We start from the raw sequence: 23,821 nt of genomic DNA on the forward strand, positions 1-23,821 counted from the left end.
CTCGCAGGAACTTTTCCAGACGGGTTCTTACAAAGCTCCCGTTTCTGTCGAAGATTCTGTCCCAGCCTGTGATTTAATAAGCATTAATATTCTACTTCTGATTGCCCCCAGTAATCAAATCAACTTCAAAGCTGGATTCAATTGTGTAAGCAAAAGGCGGACGAGGTACTTAGGCAGTGTCAGGATTGCAGCCATTGTCTTTGTCTTGTCCACAGTAATTGTATTCCTCTATTATTTGTCTCTCTCCCCTCTCTTCCTCCCTCTTTTTCTCTCTCTCTCTCTCTCTCTCTCCCTCTTTCAGTCCGTTCCTGCATGCCAAAGTGAGGGAGGTGCTGTCGGACTGCGCCCTGCCGATCTCGGTGCTCTTGTTCTCCTTCATCGGCTCCTACATCTTCAGTGACATTGAGCGTTAGTATCATTTGTTGCTTCTCCAAATAGAATAGACAGTGCATATGAGTTTTTCATGCTAAATGAAACTTTACAATGTCATCCTACACTTTTAGATTGAGAGGTTCAAAATGATTTACTCTTCGTGTAAAACATCTCATTGTGAGGATCAAATCATCATCATTTCAAACGATGACAAGATTTCTGTGATTTAGATGTTTTAGATTTAATGCGTTATGAAAATGTGAGCATCATAGATATTTAGCTTGAGTCGTCTAAAACCCTCTGTCATAAAGAATAACTGGTGACGAGCTTTGTCATGATCCTTTCCTTGACCTTGAATTCAAAAGAGTTGCGGGGGGGTGGGGGGGTGTACAATAGATTTATGTTGTTGAAATAATATTTATAACAATTTGTTTATTTCAGAATATTCACCTGAAACTAAGAATCATGTATTTTTGTTGGCTTACGTCAGCCATCTTATCAGTCCGCCATGTTTGTACAGTAGCCCAGAACGGAGCCTTTCACATGTTTGCGTTACCTGAAGGCCGCCGCAGTTCCTTCAACACACTTGCGAAATTGGTACCGCCAGCTGCTGTCTGACTCCCGTTGCTCCTAAAGTTGTGTTACTACAGAGATGATGGCTTTTCTCGTCTTAGAAAGGGAGGGGGGAGCGGAGGGGTTTGCAGTTGGTTTAAATCTGCAAATCTCATCGCTAGATGCTACAAAATCCGACACACTGTCTCTTTAATTATGTCAACTCTTCTTTGGTGTAGTAGATCCTTCTAAACACTACAATACCCATGAGGCTCAGTTGCTGTTGTTGGCGAAGCAGCCAGTTGGAGCTGCAAGAAATTCAAAGTTTTTGTCTAAAAAAACTCCAAATTCTTCCAAAAGTGACTCAGCACCAGAACTGCATTAATTTGAGCTGCCTCTTTAGCTTCTGCTCATTGGTTCACACAACATAATGTCGTTTCTGATCAAAAAGGCTTGTATCTTTGATTTTTTTTTAATCACAAACAATATATTTTCCAAAACAGCCGCTCATCTCGTATGGAAGATTTACCGTCCTCTTAAAAAATTGGTAATGCTACAATTGTCTGTCGCAGCCAACTTGTATAAAAGAAATACACAGAACTTTATTATATAAAATACCTCCTCCCCCGCCACATGCACAGGCTTTTATGTTTTCTCGCAACTTTTTAATGAATCATGAAGTGATTAACGGTCGTGTTTCTTTGCTGTTAACTAGGACAAACAGGACTGAAGAAAAGCATAGTTGATTTCTCACATCAGCATGTGTATTAGCATTTATTTGAACTTACATAAAGTGGGTTATCACAAGACATAAGCCTGTGGTTTTGTGTCTTTAGGTATTATTGCAACCTACTTTGGCTCTTTGCTGTAAAAAAAATAAAAAGGAAAGGAAAGAAGGAAAAAGCACAGAACATTTCATTAAATATGAAAAATGAGGGGAAATAATTGTAAGAAAGCTGCTTATGGTTGCTCGTCAGCTGTCATAGTCACAGTGTATTGCTGTTTGGGGTGTATTTACACTTCAGGGATTTTGACTCTGGTCCAAACCGGCTCAAACTCATAGCTTGTTTACTTTCCAGACTGACTGTAACTGCGGGGCTTCCACTATTTGGTGCCTTTATTGTCTTTTTTTTATGTTCCTTAATCAAGGCACAGGCCAGAACACATTGGATATTTTCATCATTTTTATCCTCCATTGTTTCGCATCATTTCGAGTCCCCATTCATTGTTGCCAAGGCAGCAGCTGTTCTCCAGGGGTCGACTCAGAAACAGACACGAGCGCCAAACCCTCAAGTGAATTCAAATTTAAGTGCCTGGCCAATTTTCTGTTCCTTTACCTCCGGAGACAATAAGTCATAAGATAATAGGCCCATTATTGTATTGTCATTACTTCCTAAATTTAACCAACTGCACTTAATTCAGCCGCATTTGAGGAGCCAAATGAGATATCCAGTATTTGAAAAAAATCCAGCTCCTCCGAGCAAACGATTTTTGGTGTGAAAACGTGAGTCATCACAACAGTTTGAGAGACAGTTATGTTTGTGAAGATGAAATCTGATGGGTTTGGGAAGTACTGATAGCAGATTTCAAGCAAGAACGACATTCCTGTCACCTTTTAAAGTCCACTAAAGAGATGTATGTTTATAATTTAGCTCTAATAGAGATGCAATCAAGCAAGTCCAGAACTACAGTTATCCAACAAAGTAAGAACACTTTCATTAGAGTAAAGTCTCATTGTTGAATTAAGCTCATGTTGTAATTATGACTGCAGCTATGGATTATCTGTATTATCAATTAACCCTTAGAGACCCATTTAGACCCATTTTTTGTCAGCAGTAGACGCCACATAGAAGAAAATACATAATCTGAAAGCTGGGAACATAATATTTAATTTGAGGTGAAGCTCATCAGTGTGCGTCAGGTTTTTAGAGTTATAAATCCATAATACACATTGTGTTTTGGTCAGGCGGCTATACAAATTCGAACATTATGATGATGTTGTTGCTGCTTTTTATAGGTTGATGCCATTTGTTACAGATTTGGTGCAACCATTTAATCGTTTTATGCTAATTCTATTATAACGATTTAAAAAATCCCTCTGAAATACCACAAAGACAACAAGACTTTGAGGAAACACTAGAGAAAAATCCATGCTGGGATTTAGTATCTAAAAAACCTTTTTAAACTTGGAGATTTCTTTAAAAATGTTATATTTTGGTGATTGGATGGCGAGTACTTTGGCACTGGAAACTGCTCATAAACCCCTTTCTTGACAATGTAGCTAGAAAAGTCTGTAGTTTGTGGGTGTAATGTTTCTTCAGGATGTGATTATTCAAAAGGTCATTGTGACAGTGACGTAAATTATTTTTATCATGTGAATAGAATTGGGCTCATTGGATCCGAGGGAGTCTCAGCTTTCCAGTCATACCCAATTTATGCATTTCAAAGACTGTTTAGGGACTCAAGTGTGCGGAAATATTCAAATACAACGTTTTAGAAAAGGTGAAAATAACACATTCATTCATTCTGTTTTGGATTAGCATAAAGTGGGCATGTTTGTTAAGAGGAGACCCATGGGTGCCATACCACTTATTTATATTCACATATCTTAAGGAGAGAGGTCAAGGGACCCCTTTAAAAATAGCCATATCACCAAACTTCAGCCCAACTGTGGAGCATCATTGAGCCCCATTAGTGACCTGGTTGGTACCAATAGATGCTGTAGGTCATCTCGTTTCAGATTAATCATTATCTTCACTCTCGCTTTAATACCGGCAATCCAACACTCCTAAACCGAAATATGTTTAAATTTACTTTCCATTAAGACGATGAAAAAACAGCAAGTCCTAATTTTTCAGAAGCTGAAATCAGCCAATTTTGAATTAATTAAAAATAATGAATAGACTATCAAAAATGTTTCGTATCTCTCGATTGATTGATATATTGACCGACTATTTCAGCTCTGGTTCTCATTTTTTCTCTTCTTCTGGGAACAGTACCAGTCTTCAAAGTTCACAACCGGCCCGTCTTCAAAGTGGCTCCGTTTGAGCGGCTGTCGGCCATGAACGTCGTCAGCGCCATGGGTCTCGGCTTCCTCCTGGCCGTCCTCATCTTCATCGACCAGAACATCGTCGTCTCGCTGACCAATGCGCCGGAGAACAGGTACTGTAGTGTAGAGGCAAAGATGCCTTTGGGCACAGAAGGAGCTTCACAAGGAAAGCATGACTTGATACATTTAGAAAACTGTCCAAAGGGATAATATTAGTGACACTTATTATGGTTACAAATTTGTTGCACATTAACTGGCTTAAACTCTTTCCGTGACCCCTAAAACACCCACCAAGGACCTTTGGGATCTGCTGAAACCGGATCTTTACCCGTCTGTTAGGGAGGGAAGATTAACTGAGCCAGAAACTTGACATCTGAGTCAAATTGTCACAGTCAGGGGGCTCTGAAGAAGCCTTGGAGCCAAAACACCATGTTGAGCTGTTCACCCTGTTCTTCTAAATTTGCATCGGAGAGACCACTTATAGAGCCGACAGCTTCCACCAGCCCTACAAGGGAAATCTATAATGATGGGGTTTTAGCCCTTATCATCTACATTTGTTGGGTAGAAATTCATTGGCTCTCAATGTCTGTTCCAGACGAGGACTTGAAGGCAAAACAAACAAAAAATATTATTTCCAAGAATGTCAACCTCTTCAACATTGTTTTAAATATATATAACTATAAATAACTAAACTGCACTACATCTCCCACATGTCACTAACAACAGAACATAAGTAGAACAAAGTTGTCTATTTTTGTTCCTGCGTTTCTCCTTTGATTCCCTCATCTTCAGCATCCTTTTGTCTGGAAATAAGATCGAACCATTTTGACTTTTTTGTTTTTGCATCGCTTCTATGTTTTCTGTCATTATTTATTTATTTAATATATCTGTCAGTATTTTGCTTAATGATCGCTTAATTACTTACCCTGAGTGATTTACAGTGTTTAGGTTTCAATGTCATGTTCAAGGGCGCATCAGCAGTACACATAGCCGATGATCATTGTGTGTATTGATATTTCTTTTTTATTATTAGTAGTATTGCTGTCAAAACTGGAGAGACGGGGAAGATGCACAGCAGTGATCTAAAATGTTCCGTGGCATCATAAAGCTCGCGACCGTCCTTTTATGTGCAAGTTACTCTAATGTCACACTCGGCTCAAATCATATCGATTTATGCGATGCGTGTGTGAAAACATGGCAAACACGTTTGCATGGCATGTTTATGGTCCATTAATGCAACGATGAACGAGAAGAATTAGTGAAACATATGAGTGAGTTTAATCAGGTTGTGTTGAAGGGCGCCGCTGACCTCAGGAGAGTGATGCCCTTTTTGTGCTAATTTTCCTTTCACATCTCTATCTGTGTGTGTGTGTGTGTGTGTGTGTGTGTGTGTGTGTGTGTGAACTTGTGTGTGTTTTGTCACCAGTTTTCCTCTGAGTGGTTCGCTGCAGCGCGTTGCTGTCGAGTGTAACGGTTGTGTTGCTCCTCAGGTTGCTGAAGGGCACGGCGTATCACTGGGACCTCATGCTCTCTGGGCTCATCAACATACTGATGTCGGTGCTGGGGTTGCCCTGGATGCACGCCGCCTTCCCGCACTCCACCCTCCATGTGCGCCAGCTGGCTTTCGTGGAGCAGCGCGTGGAGGGGGGGCACCTCTATGAGACGTGAGTTCCCCGCCCGCTCGCCGCCGCCGCTAATCAGACGCTCAATTAAAGCTTGTCTTCCGAGCATGTGGAGACTGGTAATTTTGTGTTGCAGGCTACAGTATCCTGCTCTCCCCGTGATTGCATGATTGCTATGTGACTAACCATCTTCTCTCCGGGTGGAAGAGGTGAAGGAGCTTTTAAGAGATGAGAGGATTAGGTTCATCACTACGGCCACGCAGATATGTGCAAAGTTATAGTTAGCGCATATATTCAGGATCTCGGAAGTAGTCAAGTGTGGTAAGAAGGCGCGGGGGGGTGGAGGGGCCAGCAATCGTCTGTAAGAGCAGGAGATCTAATTAGAGATATTGATTGTCGCAAAATTTGCAATTTAGGGTTCTTGGGAGTATGCCTGGGAATTTATATTCGAAATTTCCTGATTGTACAAGAACATTTGCCAAAGTGGCCAACCTTTCTAATGTGGTAAGATTTCAAAAGTAAGTAATATACTTTTAGAGCACGTTTCAAGAGCAAAGTGCTCCAAAATAAAGATAAAGCAGGAGACATAGAATACCCTCTTAAAGCAAAGGTTGGTTATGTTGAGAAACTTGTGAGAGTACGCTAGATTTTTAAAATGATCCCAAAATGAAAGTAGCTTGCAGCACTCGCTCCAAAAGTTGCTTAACCTTGCGAGAAAGTTGCCAAGTTGGCAAAACAAGCCGGTCCCTTCAGGCCTGCCTCCAAAGCCGGTTTTATTACGATATTACGATGACAGCCACAGATACTGGAATTTGTTTTGTTCTTTAGTCAGAGCGTTTGATTCATTAATTGCTGTATTCAACTATTTCAATAAATATAGCAAAACATGTTTTTGAAGAATTTCACCAACCCTAGCTTTAAGAAGAGAAAACACAACAGAAATAGCACTAAATGAAAATTACACAAAGGTTAAGTTATCTCCACGTTTTGCCCATGAGTTGTTCACATGGAGACACATTTGCCTTTCTAAGATTGTTTAATTAGAATAATTTCCAGAGGCCTGAAGAGATATAGAAAGGTCAAGAAAAAGAAAAAAAGGTGGGCTAGAGGAAGAATTGTCTCAACTCGATTTTTCTATCCCTCTAATTATCCTTCAACCTCACCGATTTATCTCCTGACCCAATGTTGGCCTCAACCCTCAGGTTGGGAGCCACTTATTCAATGAAGTGTTTGGCTTTTGCAGCTTCACACTTCTCTGGACAGGATAAGTGGACGGATGGATGTTTCAATTACACTTTATGTAATACATCAAGTATTCAAACCTAATTCTCCATGTTGTCATCAAAAACTACTGATTGGTCCGCTTAGCTCACTCTGCCCTAACTTTTCTGAGTGAAGGAAGTTTCTCCATCGTGTTGGCTCAAAGTCAGTTCCAATGCCTGTTTATTTAATGAGGTGTCCTAAATACAGTTTTTTTGTTGTTGTTTTTTTTACAAAAATCTGCATTTTGTTCATCATAGTCCAGATGTATGAGAAAAATATTTCCCACACTCAAAGAAATTTGCAAAATTGAGAATTTCTCAAAAGGAAAATGTGCGAGAACACTGATAAGAAAACCCTGGAATAGAAATGTTGTCTGTTGCATTGTACGGAAGGATTGTGCGCTCTCCAGTAAACCCTTCACTTGTGTGTGTTATTGTGCGCGCGCTCGTGTGCGTCCCCTCAGTATCGTCCAGGTGAAGGAGACCCGGCTGACGTCTCTGACTGCCAACATCTTCATCGGCGTGTCGGTGCTGCTGCTGCCTCTCCCGCTGCAGTGGATCCCCAAACCCGTCCTGTACGGCCTCTTCCTCTACATCGCCCTCACCTCCATCGACGGAAACCAGATGTGCGACCGCATGGCTCTCCTCCTCAAGGAGCAGGTGAGAAAGTGTGTGTGAGAGGTGTACGAGGGTGAGTGAATAAATGTGTGTGTGTGAGACCATATGTCGATTGCAGGGCTCTGCAGATCAAACGGTTGACTCGCTGCCCGCCGCTGGAGGAGCAGACCCGAGTCAAATAATATTTGCAAATATATATATTTTGTTTTAATCTACTCAGAATACCAGGTGGGTTGGGTTTAAGTGAATTAAGACGGATCAGCTTGTAAATTATCCTTTTTCCTTTTTATTCTAGTGCTGGGTATCAGCAGCATAAAAGTGTTTTCTAAACACTCAGCTTCTTCTACTACTGCTCTTAAAATGGTCAGATTCATATATGAAACCAACATTTTGGACAATACTTTTCCCGAAGAGGAAATCTCTTTTCTTGTGTCTCTTCTCCTGTGTGTCCAATTTAACCTTCCTACTGGAGGTAGTCTCCCCTTAACTCCACACTTCACACACTGACGCCTTTAAATGGCAGTGAGGGGTATCTGTTAAAAAAATTATGAATAAATCACTGAAAAAAAGCATTTTGCTTATACTTTCCCTGGATGTTTGCGCTGCATCCTCATATGCAATCACAATATCCAACATGACAGGAACAAGACGGAGAGATTCTTCATACAAAGTCCAAATGACAAGATCCCATTCTCTGCTTTAACAGGAAGCCTCAGCCTGATCTGGACAAACAGAAACAGGACGGGAGACATGAGGCCTGTGAATCTGCCTCGGAAAACAAAATAAACCCCATGTGTCATGAGTCGTGTTTCCAAAAATGCGCGCAGGTTGTAACTAACGCCGGGAAACAGTTTAATCGGCATGTGGTAGTTTTTGGATTCATCAACTCCTGTTGTTGCAAAGATTCATACCTGACACCAGATCAGTCGTGGGAGATGAGTATGTTTTTCTTGCTGCTCCACTCAGACTGGAGAGACAGGTGTATTTTTACATAAAAGCCTTATCGAGTGCCGGTTTTAAAAATAATATCAGCCGCTTCTCTCCTGTCCCCCACCTCGCACATTCACACTGGAGACCCCTCGTGCTATGAATAGACTCTCTAAGACAACATCCACAGAAGGCTAAGTGTTATTTATGATCTAAAAGCCGCTGTGCACTTCTCAGAGGTGTGTGGGCCGTCCTCTTCCCTTCGTCATTTCTGTGAGACAGCAGGAGACCTGAGGACAGTGAGGGAAAAGAACCTCGGGGTAGATTGTGTTTTTAAATCTGTCCTGATTCTCTCGCCTCCTGTAGACTTCTTACCCGCCCACCCACTACATCCGCAAAGTGCCCCAGAGGAAGATCCACTACTTCACCTTCCTGCAGATGATGCAGCTGCTGGTGCTGTGCACGTTCGGCATGTACCCGATACCGTACATGAAGATGATTTTCCCTCTGCTCATGATCATGCTAATTCCAATCAGGTACGACCCCGGCAACATTTTGTGGACACTGTATTTTTCTGTTGTTGTCAACACCCCTTATCTCTCAAAACAACACGTTTTGTCCAAATAAAGTTGACAACTGTAGTTTTTTTAAATTCCTAATAATTTTAATTTCATCCAATTGAATGTTTTTAGTCTATAACAAGGTTTAATGTGTTTCAGCTGGAAACATCTGGCAGTTCAGTCGAGATACAAATGTGTTTGTGCTGCAGGTCATCTGCTCAGTCTCACTAAACAAAATGTGTGAAAACAGTGGGTGTAGTGCACTGCATTATATATGATATTTGGGAATTCACAGAATAATTTACAACACTTTCCTCGTCTCTGTTTGGCGCATGAAACCAGTGGAATATCTGCAATACAAACTGATGGTTTGCACCTGAAAAACTGTTAAACCTTTAAAGAAAGTAAACCATCTTCATTCATCTACTTTTCAAAGTGTAAGCATTAGTTTGTAACAATTTGGTTTGATTACATAATGTCAAAAAAAATAAAATAAACGTTGATCCGTTTTATCTAATTTTATTTGATTTAAGATTGTTTTTTCCATACCCAAGTTTACTGAAACTACCACACCTATTACACAGCAGCATTCAAGCTCACAAAACAATTACGTGGCTTTTTCAGCCGCCAAACTTGCACAAATGAGCCGAAAAAGAAACCGTAGCTCTCCAAGGCACCCGCAAAGGATGAAATGCACCCGTAGATGCTCAGCCAATTAAATAGCTCTCAGTCCTCCTGTGCTATTTTGCACCTATTTAAATTAGGTAATATGCAGACATCCAGTGCAAAATTGTCCCTTTTATATGCAAATGAGCCTCATTGCAAAAGAATAATCTAATTCACAAAGATCGGCGCTCATAGCCGCACGCAGTTACAGGGATGTTATTAGCGTCCTCAGAGACTTGGTGGGAACTGAAGTGTATTCATAAGCCGAAGCCCGGATGCCCGGGCTTCCAGTGATCATCACGGCAGCAGTGATTGTAGCCAGGCGACGCTATCGCCCATGCCTGCTTGACACTAACACACTCATTTGTGTTGGGATGCAGTGGCACGATGTAATGGAAGTTGTGTCATGGAAAAATATGAACTACATGTAATTTTTGAAAATACATGAGAAAAACCAACGAGAAAAATAGAATACAAATAATAAGTTTATTACTCAATCCAAAAGGATAAATAAATTGTTTCTTCCCTCTGTAAATTGCACTCAGCTGAAAAATGTTATGGGCGCGTACACGCTGTAATCTTTTATCTCGACATCTTTTGTGAACGTGACTTTCAGGCGGGGCAGAGAGCGGTTGCAGGGCATGAATCCGCCCCTCAGAGGATCATTAGCTCTTCCAGTGGTGACATGACACCGATTGGCGGTTCAGAATGGCTCGTTTCATCATGCAAAATCCCCCCTGAAACTACACAACCCCTCTGAAACCATTATTAAAGCCAACTATGTCATTTAAACCTTCCTTAATTTATTTATTTCTGTGGGAACTTGGGGACAGTGCAACAAGCAATATACACAACACTGATTGAAACTAATTTTCATTCTAAAATTGCAATATTCCCCGGCAATGTTTAAACTTTTTCATTTCATCCATATATATTAAATGATTGGAGCCGCTTTAATGCCGACATCGTGTCCAGTTTGGATCAGTGCATTTTGTGCTGCAGTTGTTCTACTGCATCAAAAAGATTAATGTTTTTGAGTGCAAAGTATAATTTTTCAGTTGATGTACTATACTGCAATTCCTCACGCAGATCTCCGCTGCCACTGTGCACACTCACCTGGATTTGATCTCTTGTACTAGTGAGGAGGAAGTGATGAATCTAATCTGAGAAGATCTGTCATTCGGATGCTGTGGTGTTTTGTTTTGCCTGTTTTCTTTCTCAGTGCCGGTCTAACAACTGTCTGCTCTGTGTTTAGGAACAACGTGCTTCCTCATGTCATTGAGGCCAAATACTTGGACATCATGGATGCCCAACACATGTAGCTACAGATGGAGACGAGTCCTGGATCTACACATAGACGTCTGGAATTAAACAAATTAAAAAAGGGAAAAAAGAAATGAGGATTTAAAAAAAAAAAACACAACATATTTTTCAATGCAAAACTGTACGAACGCAAAAAGGAGATATACCGACTGTTTTGATTTTTGTATCTGATAAGAACATTCTTACAGGTGAAGCACTGGAAATTGTGGGAATTCGCGTGAGACAGAGAGATGAGAGCTGTGTGGGAAATATATTCCAACTGTGGACAGACTGCATCTCTCTGGGGGAAAGTTCTACCGAAAAAAAAAAATACAGGAGCATCCAGAACTCCCCGTTTCCCCTCCGCTTGACCCCGTCAGCTAGTTCAGTGCCATATATACCTCCATGGTCTCCTCTCACACCTTTACATTTTATGGTAACATTTTACAATATCCTTACTGGAGTGTATTCAGCTGTGTGTTAAGCTATGGGTAAGTGCTTAAAGTACTCACTAATACTGTGTAAGTAATACAAATGCTGCCGATGTGAATTGTAGAGCACGTAGAAAGGTGTAATGGCACAATGTCAGTTTGAACAATATCTTTTTTTTGACACTTTGCACTCACATTGTGTTTTTACACTGTCATTCAGGTAAATTCTACATACTTACGCTGTGTTGATAAGTACTTAAGTACTGGTAAGAACGCTGCATTTAGGCAACTGCAAAGTAAATCTGTACCTTTTTGTAATTCTGTCATTGTGCGGTGTTAAAACCTTTACATTCCTACACCTTTTAGCTGTGATCCACCCTTTTCTATGAAGGGCACGTGCATATTTAGTTTCTAAGTCATTCCAACAACTATCAGCGTTCATGAAGGCGGAACAAGAAAAGTGTGTGTGTGTGCGTGTGTGTGTGTGCGTGTGTGTATGTGTGTGTGCGTGCATATGTGTGTGTGTGTGTCTGTCATCTGCACATCACTAATCTGTCCTTCACTAGCTTCCTGCCAGCTCTTTCAAAAACCTCATTTTTAAGGTGGAATTTAAGTACTCAGCCGAATAAAATAAAACACATTCCACAGGTGTATATGTAATTACTTAGAACGACAGCACAAACCAAAACATATAGTGAAATCTTTATCAAATTATGAATATATTAGAATATGTTATGGAATTATAAAAAAAAAGTATTTTAGGTTGAATTCAAATAGAATATGTATTTATCATGATGACAGTTTTATCTTTTAATTACTATATGAGAATTTTGTGTGTTGAACCCGAACTTTAAAGTAAAGTGTAATTCTCTGTTTGCTCCTTTACATTCCACGGTTACTGATTCTTGTATTTTGAGTGTCTTGTCTCACATCCGGTGTTTACATATCAAAGTCCCTTCCAACTTCATGTCAAAGTCCAACACAGTTCTGATGCATTGCTAGTAAAGACGAAAGTCAGGTAAACGTAAAATAAAAACAACAAAAAACAAGAACAAAAAAAATATTTGTGAGCTTTGGATTCAACAAAAAGCATTTCTTTTTCATTTTCGTGAACACGTGTTCAAAGATGAGTTTTAGAATAATCTGGTCTTGTTTTCTATTTAGATGTTATGATTAGATCGATGCTTGCAAACGTTGTCATGTAATAATCCAGACGTCTGGAAAGATTATCTTGTTTATAATACAAAAACACAAAAAAAAAGGAAATTTCTAAGCAAGCGCTGGTTTTGCTTAAAGCATGACTCATCTGGATTTTTGATATGATGTTATGCCGATAGACATGTATCCTACACAACGCGAAAAAAAAAAAGTAGCAAGTCAAAAAGTAACTTCTCAATAAACTGAATGCAATGCTCAATATTCAGCAATACTGTGTATAAAAATAGAACTTCACGGGTGAGATCCGGGTTTCCCAGTGAAGGCAAAAGACAGGCCAGCCGTATTTTTAAGACACAAACTTGTCGGTCCGTCCTCATGGTACAAAAAAAAACTAAAACTGCTCTGTGCTGATTCAACTATTGCACACAAAAAATAAAGTTTGCCTGTCATTAAAGCATCCACAGTGCTGGATTGTATTACTTGCTTTCCCAATATCCAAATGGCAGCTCCCTCATGCAGTTCTGTTCAACTTTGTCTTACAGATGTGAGAAAGATGTCCAATTTGAGCAGATGTCTCACGACGAGATAGCAAGACTTGAAAGGAAAGCTTGGCGGCATTTGCATAATCGTTGGATTAAGGCTTACTGGTTGAGAGAGGAGGGAGATTGTGAGGTATGAAGTAATATGTACAGTTTGCAATGCAGAGTTTAGTTTGTATCAAGTATCCATTATAATCCATGGCAAGGTATTAGTTTCAAACTTTGGACCGAGTACAGAGATTTAACCATTCTTCTTCTTATGTGACAGTATTGTTGTTGTTCCTCGATATCTTCTCTGTACTGATGATCTTTGGAATAGCAGCAAACTTCTCTCAGAGGACTTAACATTGAATTCAGAGCGATAGACATACGACTCATTTTGTGAAACCTTGACTCCCCCTCTCGTAAATTGGATTTGTTTGAAAATTGCGTACTGTGGTGTTTCTTTTTTTCTTTCCCTTTTCCTGATTTCATATAGCCTACTTTTTCTAATCATGAATGTAAGGTGTGGATTTTTATATAGCATAATAATTTAGGTGTCAAACAGAATCTGTAATTTTGTCAAAAAGATCAGCTATATTTGTAAGCTGTAATATGTAAAAATGAAGAAAAAAATGGTTATAAAACAGAATGTGTTGGTTTACTATAGTATATATACTGTACACTGAAAAAGAGAGACTATCTCAAGCTGTTTGCCAAATAAAAAGTAGTAGTGACGTAAATATTTGTGTGCTTGTGTTCATTGAGGCGTTTGTCCGTGATACACTGCTTCTGGGTGCACTGAGCTCCACCTCCAACATATGGGAAATACTCATAGTTGTTTAGCCTCTTTTTGTTGTATTTTTTTGTCTTTTTGTAATAGTTTTGTGTCTCTTTGTGGTCATTTAGTATTTCACTTTGGGCCCCTGGGCCTGTTCCCGTTCAGAAATCCATCCATGAGTTTATTACTTACCTAATTACAAATTGATGTTGTTGATCGCCTTGCGCTATCGCCAGGACAACATTTATACGTTTTTTCCATTAAAGGTACCACAAAATGTCCATAGGTCTAAATAAATACATCAAATTAATGAATTTACACTCAACAGGATACTCTCTTTGTGCAGAAATAAGTTGTATTCCATGTAAGTTGAACTCCAAAAAGTCTCAAACCTCGAAACCTTTTGTCAACCAAAATGTTATTATATAGTCACATATTTAAGGCATTTATATCTGGTCAGACTTTGATCACATTGTTCCTGATTTCAGTAAATATTTTGCATATTTTAACTGTATTTTATTCAGGAAAAAGTTTTTTAAATTTTTTCTGTTTTAACAGAATTTTATATTTTGCCTTTTCCTTTAATGAAAAAGTGTATTTTTATTCCCCAAAGGAAGGACACAATTGAGAACACAGGATGAACAGTATACAGGAAGAGAGGTTTAAATCAATTTCTTTCTGCATAACACATTAAAAACACATTAAAAACACATGACTCTCATGGGTGAAAACTATCAAAATTTTACACAGAAGAAATCTCATAACCTAATCTGAATGTTGTGAAAATTGCTGAGCTCAGTCATGCTCCCAAAGGGATGAACCTTTTAAAGTGTACTGACCCCATGGCTTTTCCTCTGGCGCCACCCTCAGGACAAACTATAGATGTTCTCTCACTCTGAAAATCATCAGTGTGAAGGTGCATTGTGGGTTTTTAGATTTACATCATTAGATATATCACACAGAAACAATCCTCCAAAGACCATGCAGCACACAGGGGAGCCTCTCAGAGTGCTGTCCAGTGTCTCTGTGGCGTTGATTAGAGACTGGACAGATGATTAGTTGTCAAATATATGGAAGCCAATTAATGTCAGCTAAAGACAAAAAATTACAAGATGAACACTTAACCGTGATAATACAAATGGTAAGTCGTAAATATGAGATAAACAATGTCATAATTATTAACTCATAATTCGGATTTTTCACATCATAATTATACATTTTGTATCTGATCATTTTTACTATTTTGGCCATGGAGCAGACGGGGGATCCTCTCAGAGTGCTGTCCAGTGTATTTTTGACTCTTTATCTCATAATTTTTTACTTTTTATACTGCAGTTTTTACTTTTCATCTCATAATCATGAATTTCATCTCAACATTATGCCTTTCTTTGTCATCATTTCAACTTTTTAATTGATCATTTTAACTATCCCATAATCTTTTTGTATTGTAATTTTGACTTTTTATCTCACAACTATGAGTTTATTCGCATAATTCTTAGTTTAATCTCATAATTATTACTTTTTATCTCTCAATTTTAATGTATGTATTCATAATTATTACATTTCAGGTAATAATGTCGTCTTTTTTTAAATCTCAAAACTTTTCACATCATAAATTTGACTTATTATCTGATAATTATGAGTTAACATGTTCACCTTATTTATAAAAAAAAATTGGCTTCCATACAGGCAGGATTAATGCGTGTCTGCTTTTAAAGCGCCTTACTCAACTTCCTGGTGCAGAGGGGAAACCTGTCTGTCTGCCTGTCTGTCTCTCTCTCTCTCTCTGTGGGCCGGGTCATGAGGCTCCAGGGGTGGGTCTCCTTCAGGAAGCTCGCAGCTGGATTCGCCTCCCCAGCATCCCGCAGCCAGAAGCACGCGTGTCCGCCCCGTCAGTCCGCCGCTAGCATGGCAGAGGAGGCGAAGAAACTGGCCGCTTACGCCGCCGTAGACAACCACGTCCAGGTACAGTGGACCGTGACCGCGTCCCAGTTAGTCAACATGTGCACACGTGTTCAGCTAGAAGTGTGCACCAGCTCGGTTTGTAGCCTCGAGACCCAGAAGCTAGCTTGCTAACGTATTGCATTGGTTACCTAACTAGCACGGTTTTGGAGGGATTTAGCTCGGTGTTCTGCGTGCTTTGTCCTGGGATAGTGGGCTAACTTTGTCCGGCATTAGGGACTAAATATACCAGCCGTATGTTACATCATATGTGTTTGCCAGGAACACGTCCAGTGTGGTTTTAAGGGATGGTCAAGTGCAAACAGATGAGCTAACGTGTTGTGCAGGATGTACACGTGCAGCCTGCACATGCATGTTGCTGCATTGTGTGTTATGCATGCACGTAATCAATATGAAATCTCAGTTTACAACTGATAGATTTCAACACAAGGACAGTTTGGATCAGGAAATGTCAGCTCCAGGAAGTGGCCAGAATAATAACTATAAAATGAAATGCAAGAAAAACAACGGTCCTAAAATAAATCCTTATCTTGTGAAGCATATTTGTTTTGTTGACCTGCAAAGAAAAGTATTTTGCTTTTATATCCACTGTATTTTTTTTAGGCTGTTTTGTATATGTGTGTGTTCAAGCTATAACAACAAATACACACACTTTAATATAACACCTCCACTGTTCCTCTTATTGTGTCCATTGCTGCTGCTTCATTTCAAAACACCTCCAGTCAAACTGATTTTTTTTTTTTTTAGGTTCCTGAACATTTTTTCAGGGCCTGGTGTGAAATGTTGTATCAGTTTGAGTTATTTCCTGTCTCTCACAGAACAACCAGGTGGTTGGAGTTGGCAGCGGATCAACCATCGTCTACGCTGTGGACAGATTAGGTGAGTAAAACCATTATTATTCTGTTTTTAGATGTAGTCTACGAGGCATCTGATGTCTCAGATATAACTCCTCACCATTGTGTCTTTCAGACAGTGACTTGACCCGAGGAAGGTTAAAGCCCACTGCTTCTTTTTTTCATATTAAAGTTGAGTCTGCTAACACCATCGCGCCGCGTTCACGGCGCCAGTTTACTCGCTCGACAATTAAAGTGTGTTCACACCAAACGCCGTGCGAATATTCCGCTGCGTCAAAGGGGTGTGGCTTATCTCTGTGAAAAGAGCTATCATTTCCGCTATCGACCATGAAATAAATAACCACTAGTTCTGCTTCATACTGGTTGTGGAAGTCCCAAAAACGTCGGAACATGAAACGCCCTTGTGTTTGGGTTCATAACATCATCCGTAGCCGCACACAGCTCGGCGAATTTCACCGACTCCTCCAGGAACTGCGTCTGGCTTATCTCCGTGAAAACAGTTCCCGTTTCCGCCATCCACCATGGAAATAACCACTAGTTCTGCTTTAAACTTGTGTAAATTCCACAGACGTCGGAACATCAAACTCCATGGTGTCTGGGTTCATAATATTATCCGTAGTCCCACAACAGCGTCTGAATGACGGCCGCTACCAGCGCTACTTCAGGCGGACCAGCAGCAGTTTGATTCAGCAACAGCAAGATGGCGGTGATGACAGGTGGAGCTTCTCAACGCTGATTGGCTGACGCAACTTTGCGTCAACCAATCAATGTCAAACGCGCTATTCGCGCCGCCCGCCGGAAAAAAACGCTTTCCCGCAACCTATCTGTGCAATGACTTTGCATGCAATCTACTTGCGCGTCAAATTCGCGCCGCGTTTGGTGTGAACGCAGCATTAGGATGTTAATGCGTTGTAAAATGTTATTTTTCGGCTCTATATTACACAACTGAAAATCATATTAAATATAGCAATATTTAGATTGTTAATACCAGGGCTTAAAGGCTAGTTTGGAGTGTTAACCTACAGTCAGTAATACACTGACTGTGGATAAGTACCTCATGTAACCCCACTTTAAAATCTCCAACCTGTCCCTTTTTTAAGGTTAAAAACATTCATGATCCCTTTTTATTTTTAACATTGTGTACATGTTGTGTCTTCCAGCTGAGAGGGTGCGTCAGGAGAAACTCAACATTGTGTGTGTGCCCACCTCCTTCCAGGTTGGTTTGAGAGAATTCACCTTACTTGTAGACCAGCGGGCTTTGCATTATTGTCTTCCTTATGTCTTAATGTTGTATACGCAGCATTTGGCAACAGCCTGCGCTGTAACGTTGTGGCTTCATTACCACACACAGTCTTCGAGTCGTCTTCTTCTTCTTCTTCTTCTTCTTCTTCTTCTTCTTTCTTTTTTTTGCATGTAAATGAAACCTTTATTCAGAGTGACTTGTAAGAGAAGATGCATTAATTTATAACTATGTTCATGTATTTCACAAACGGGCCTTTTTCTAAAATATAAAAATGCACAAATTTCAAACGGTGAAGCTGCTTCTGGTCGTCACATTTCGTCCCATCTCCCTGTTCTTCCTCCCACAGGCTCGTCAGCTGATTCTGCAGCACGGCCTCGCGCTGTCTGATCTGGACAGGCACCCAGAGGTATGACGAGTTTGGCACAAATGCGTCTGAAAGCCTCGGAAGGGCCACAATATGTTAGCTCTCCAACGCTGTCAGCTTCAATTGGAGCGTTGTGGAAAATTATGGCTGAGCGACTGCACACCAACAACAACAACAACAACAACAACAACAATGCATGAATGGTGGAGCTGTAGAGAAATTATTCCTTTGCTTTGTTGTCTGCTGTAATAAGTTTACGCCACTCCCACGCAGCTGGACGTGGCGATTGACGGCGCAGACGAAGTGGACGCAGACCTGACGCTGATAAAAGGTGGAGGGTGAGTACTGTTGGATACCGACGGCAGAGCCCGGCCAGCGCCTCCCCAGGTTTCTGTCTCACGCTCGTCCTCCCTTTGTCTCACAGCGGCTGCCTGACGCAGGAGAAGATTGTCGCCGGCTGCGCGAAACACTTCGTTGTCATCGCCGACTTCAGGTTTGTGTTTGCTGATTTAACTCGAGGGGAGAAGTTTAATTGCTATACAAAGTGTCGATTATACAATTAACTAAATACTTATTTAGTCAATTTTTATTATCATAAATACTTTTTCCATGCTGAATTACTTTTTCACAAGAAACTTCTAAATGCATCTCAGAATTAAAATGTTGCCTTTTGTAGATTCTTAATAGAGAATCTCATTTTTAAAGATCTGTCAATCAAACCAACCAACCGATCGGTCGTCATAGTCGACTAAGAATTTATTTAGTGGAGGACATCTGGTCCCCACTGTCACCTCCAACTGAGGAGACGGCCGTGGAGGAGTTGAACCTTACGATCAGAACAGTCATTCTTATGACTCTTACCCACAATGGGTTCCCTGCGTTAGTGAATTAAATAGTGAAAATCTAGGGACCTAGGGACCCCTGAAGCTGTCTCAAGGGCCCCCTGGGGGTCCCTAGCCCTGGTTGAAAACCATTGCTCTATACAGTGTGCCTCCGGGTTTTGGAGTCACTCTGAGAAGCGTCAACTACTCGACATGTCTCTCTTACTTCTCATATTTTTCCTCACATGAGCTATTGTGTGAACAAGTTAACTTGTTTGCGCTCTTATAAAATACAGGAAGCGCTGTAGTTTAGTTTAATCTGTATCTGTACGAGGGGTTTTGAAAAACAGCCCAGATTTGATTATTGTCTTCCTCTCTCAGGAAGGACTCCAAGGCTCTGGGACAGCAGTGGAAGAAGGGAGTTCCTATTGAGGTGATCCCCATGGCGTACGTCCCCGTCTCCAGGACGATAGCCAAACGCTTCGGAGGGGAGGCCAACCTGCGGATGGCTGTCAGTAAAGCAGTAGGTGTTCTTCGTTTTACCTTCAGCTTTGATTTATTGTTGCTCCTGGGTGTATTTCAGAATGTTTGTTTTCAAACATACTGTTGGATCCCTCTGGCTCTTGTTCCCGGGTCTTGTTGGAGTCCAGTGGTCCATGTGACGACCTCCAGTAGCGCTAAGTGGGTCGCCGCTTTGTTTGTCTTGTGCGAGCACACACGTACGCACACGAGCACGCTGGTGACGCAACTCGAATTTCCACCAATGAGGTTCATTCGACTGGTGAGAACTGGTGCCGCAATGTGCAGGCGACGGTCGTGAAGAAGACTTTGCTAACGTTTAATGTGGAAGTTAATGCGTTCAACACATTTAGAAGAGCACTTTTGTTTCTTTACAAGAAGACTCCAAATGGCTGAAAACAGAAGGCCCTTGCACTGTATCTGCCTCCCTACCAGTCGGTAGAGTAGAGCGACCGTTTAATGGTTAACTTAAGTTCTTTTCAAATGAACCCAACAAGAGACAGGAGAGTCCGTTTCTTACGCCGGCTCCTCGTGTTTCTTTCCCCTTCTTTTTTTTTTTTTTTTTTTTTTTCTTTGGACTGACGGTTGGGAAGCAGTTTGTGAAGCCATGATGATCACAGGCGTGTTATTTCACCAACATTGGCCTCATGGTTGCACTTGGTCACTAAATTACTGCAAAAGGCCACATACTGTAGAAGTTTATTTTTCAACTGGTCAAGATAAAGGAATGCGTCTGTTCTGCTTCTCAAGGCTTCACAGTTATCAAGACTCGCCTCAGTTTGAAATAAAATGGGCGTTTCTAGGTTTTAATGTGACCTCTCTGTTGTCAGAGTGCACTAGAAAACAAACACTGCCATGTCACACACTTGTGTTCAACGCGGTCGTGGTCCCACTGCTGTTACTTTGGAAAAGCTGCAATCGATTATTTGTCACAAGATTTTAGTTGTTTGGTTTGTTTAATACTCTGTGTTATGAACACACTTCTGTGTTTTATGAACAGACTTGCAGCCCTCTGGGTGTTAGAATAAAAAAAAATAAAGCTTGTTACTGAGTTTGTGTCGTTCTGGCTCTCAGGGTCCTGTGGTCACCGACAACAGCAACTTCATCCTGGACTGGAAGTTTGAGCGCGCCGAGAACTGGAAGGAAGTCAACACTGCGATCAAGATGATTCCAGGTGAGGAGCTGGCTCTCGGTTTATTAAGACTGAAGCGGCTGCCGACGCGTCGTCATAACACGCGACCACAGACTGTATGTAAGAAGTGGACATAGTCGTTGTGACGCCTCGAGTGCCCGCCTCCATATTGTTTTGTTGCGCAACTGATGAACAGAAGTTAGCATATTTGGAGGAGTGACGTGCTGTCAATTACAGTAAGCCCCACCCTAAAGCATAATCCTCTTTATGGTCTATTTGAACATAATTTACAAAATTAACATCATGGTGCATTGAAGAAGACTTATAACTAGAGATTAAGACCATACACTCGTGTTTACAATGAGAATAGAAGTAGTGTCATTTTCTCATAGACTTCTATACAACAAGAGTCATCGCCCCCTGGTGGTCAGTAGAGAGATTGCAGGTGTTAAGACCCTTCCGCATCGGCTTCATTCTTCAGAACCGGAGGTTGCTGCCTGCATACAACCTCCGAGAAATAGGAAGCAGTAGTGTGAAACTTAAATGAGACAAAGCCAGCCAGCCGCGGGAAGAAAATGTTGCTTGTGTTTATAATGTGCTTCTAATTTAAAACTCTGGTAATCATTGTGTGTGTGTGTGTGTGTGTGTGTGTGTGTGTGTGTTGTCCTCTTCAGGTGTGGTGGAGACGGGGCTTTTCGTCGGCATGGCCGAACGGGCCTACTTCGGGATGGAGGATGGGACCGTGCAGGTTCGAGATCCTCCAGTCAACTGAGGAGTCTGTCACATTCACTGTCTACACTTCCTCTACCAATGGCCTCACTTTACCCCACAAGTGCCGTGTTCTCGATTTCCACCCGTCTGCGTTTGGCCAGAGCTGCACAACTGGACAAAAACCTGTCGCGGGGAAGTTTTCACACCTCAAAACAAGTCACTGCTGAGGATCACTTGGTCTGTCTCATCCTGAAAGTGGTGCTTCTGCCACTGTGAGTTTTAAAGTGCCTGATGAGTGAAGTCAAGTGCATCTGATGTCTATATATATTTTTTTCTTTCAGTCTGTATTGGTGCTCAGTTGTTCTCACTGGGAATGTTGTCTCTTCCTGTAATTAGCGGGGTTGACTTTCTGCATAGCTGTGGTTCTCAACCAGTGTGGTGAATCACTGCAGAATGAAACTAAAGTGTGCCTTGAGATTATATTTGAAATCCTATTAAGAGAAATGATGCAATTAAAGTTACATTTAAACGATCATACGTCAAGCTGTTGTCCTCTGCTGGGTCCACTCGTCAAGGCCATTAGATCGCAGAAAGAATCTGAAGTCTGCTACGCCATCGGGAAATTGTGCTTTTCAAGAAATTAATTTCTTGAATTAATATGCTAATTTAAACTGGGGGGGAAAAGGCCAAAATATTAATGAGATTTTTGACAATTAAGGGAAACCCTGTGGTGCATGTATGAAACTTCCATTATTTGGTTATCGGGGGACAATAATCCAGAGTTGCCCACACCGTACAGCACAGGTGGGCTGTAATGAATATGATCTATCGGCTTTTAAACGTAGACGTTTAACGCGTGGTTTGAACAATACAGCAGAGAAACAAAAAAAAAGTTGTAAGTTACCGATCGGCCTCTGCACCAGAAAAGAGTTTGGAACCACCAAACAAAAGGACACGGTGGAATTGTTCTCTTTGTAAGAGCGTGCACTTCCTGTTTTATCTCTGAAATGTAGCAGCACAGTTCCTTACTCCCGAGTTGTTGTTTTTTCAGCAGCTCTTGGATTATTCTGTTCAATTTTGTGACCTACTGGTTTGTTTTACATCACTTTAATGGTTCAGCCGCACGTGCTGACACAAATGCATCCTCTTTTACTAGGAATTGCACTTGTTGAAGACCTGGACAAGACTGTGCCGGTTCGACAGGTTTAATATAACGTGCGCGTTGTGTCATGAGAGATTTCTTAAAGGCACGGTTCACAAATCTGGCTTGAATTTATTGGATATACGTTTAAATGTGTTCGTCCAGTCAGGATACAGGAGCTGTTGAATTAGATTTCCTGAGTGATTGAACGTTTCGTCTCAAATTTCAACAGATCTTTCTGTTGCGTTAAAATAGTCGGTGGACATAGTTAAAGGTCCACAGCCTCACTGTTTCACTGGAAGAACCAACCACTGACTGTTTCTTCATGCATGGACCTCTCTCTACTTTTGTGCCTGTGGGTTACTTTGCATTACAAATGTATTGTGCCATCAACTCAATTTTAGATATAGCTGTAAAGAGTTCCTATCATAATTGAATCTTCTTTTGAATCATTTCAAGATTTTGAAGTCAGTGAGATGCGTCTCAAGTCTATAGTGTGGTACTGGTGTTGAATCATCTAAAAATACTTTACTTCATTTTTTTTATTTTGATTCATTTGTTTGAAAATTGTGACTATTATTGTAAACATGATTCATAATGTTCATTTTGGAATGCAGCTATTCACTCTGCTTTTGGATCACGATGCCTTGCGCTATTCTTTTTATGATTTCCTATGTACAGCGCTGAGAGACTCGGGAGAGCCTCTGTCTACACACCGCTCAGTTGAACTGAGACGTGTCCATTACAAGTTGTACACCATGTTGCATATATTTTTGCACCAGCATTTCTATTATGACTTTCTTTACCAATTGACTGTGATTATAATTTTTGCTGTGACGGTACTATTTTCTTTGTCAACCAATACAGAACCATGATAACCAACAGTATGCCTCTTTTTTTTTTTCGTTCAGAATTCGGTATGTCGTTATTCTGTGGAAACTATAACTTAACAATTCAATTAGTTCGATGGTCAGAAAATAATTTGCGACCAATTTTGATAAACCACCTTTAAGGCAAAAATGCCAAATATTCACTGGTTTTAGCTTTGCTGGTGTGAATAATTGCTTTGTCTTGTGTAATAGTAAACTAAATATTGAGTACTTAGACAAAAGCAATGATATATTCCAATCTGGCCTAGTTTCTTCATCCGTAGACTTATCCATTTATCAATACAGTAATCGCCAAAGTAATTGACAAGGTAAATAGTTAGTTACGATAAATATAAGTGATTTTTTTTTTGTTTGCAAATTTTATGA

At 40.7% G+C, this 23,821-nt stretch overlaps 2 protein-coding genes across 2 annotated transcripts in view; both read left to right on the top strand.

The window, feature by feature from the left end:
• slc4a11 (solute carrier family 4 member 11) overlaps nt 1–13,689 on the top strand; it is a gene marked incomplete at its 5' end in the record, with an annotated part of 82,065 nt that extends 68,376 nt beyond the window's left edge. The window contains 6 exons of the mRNA XM_079222817.1: nt 302–408; nt 3,921–4,086; nt 5,464–5,637; nt 7,322–7,517; nt 8,769–8,938; nt 10,884–13,689. Of these exons, the coding sequence (XP_079078943.1) occupies nt 302–408; nt 3,921–4,086; nt 5,464–5,637; nt 7,322–7,517; nt 8,769–8,938; nt 10,884–10,950 (880 nt within the window). The 3' untranslated portion in view covers nt 10,951–13,689. The remainder of the gene's footprint in view (nt 1–301; nt 409–3,920; nt 4,087–5,463; nt 5,638–7,321; nt 7,518–8,768; nt 8,939–10,883) is intronic.
• Nucleotides 13,690–15,618: 1,929 nt separating this feature from the next.
• rpia (ribose 5-phosphate isomerase A (ribose 5-phosphate epimerase)) lies at nt 15,619–23,439 on the top strand (the record flags this gene model as incomplete). Its single annotated transcript, XM_079215714.1, has 9 exons — nt 15,619–15,783; nt 16,599–16,659; nt 17,795–17,850; nt 18,224–18,283; nt 18,515–18,579; nt 18,666–18,734; nt 19,444–19,585; nt 20,656–20,755; nt 21,388–23,439. The coding sequence occupies 9 exons, from the start codon at nt 15,619–15,621 to the stop codon at nt 21,483–21,485; spliced, it is 816 nt and encodes a 271-aa protein (XP_079071840.1). The 3' UTR covers nt 21,486–23,439.
• Nucleotides 23,440–23,821: the final 382 nt, after the last annotated feature.

The sequence above is a fragment of the Taurulus bubalis genome, assembly GCF_910589615.1.
Source record: "Taurulus bubalis genome assembly, chromosome: 1".
Taxonomy (NCBI): domain Eukaryota; kingdom Metazoa; phylum Chordata; class Actinopteri; order Perciformes; family Cottidae; genus Taurulus; species Taurulus bubalis.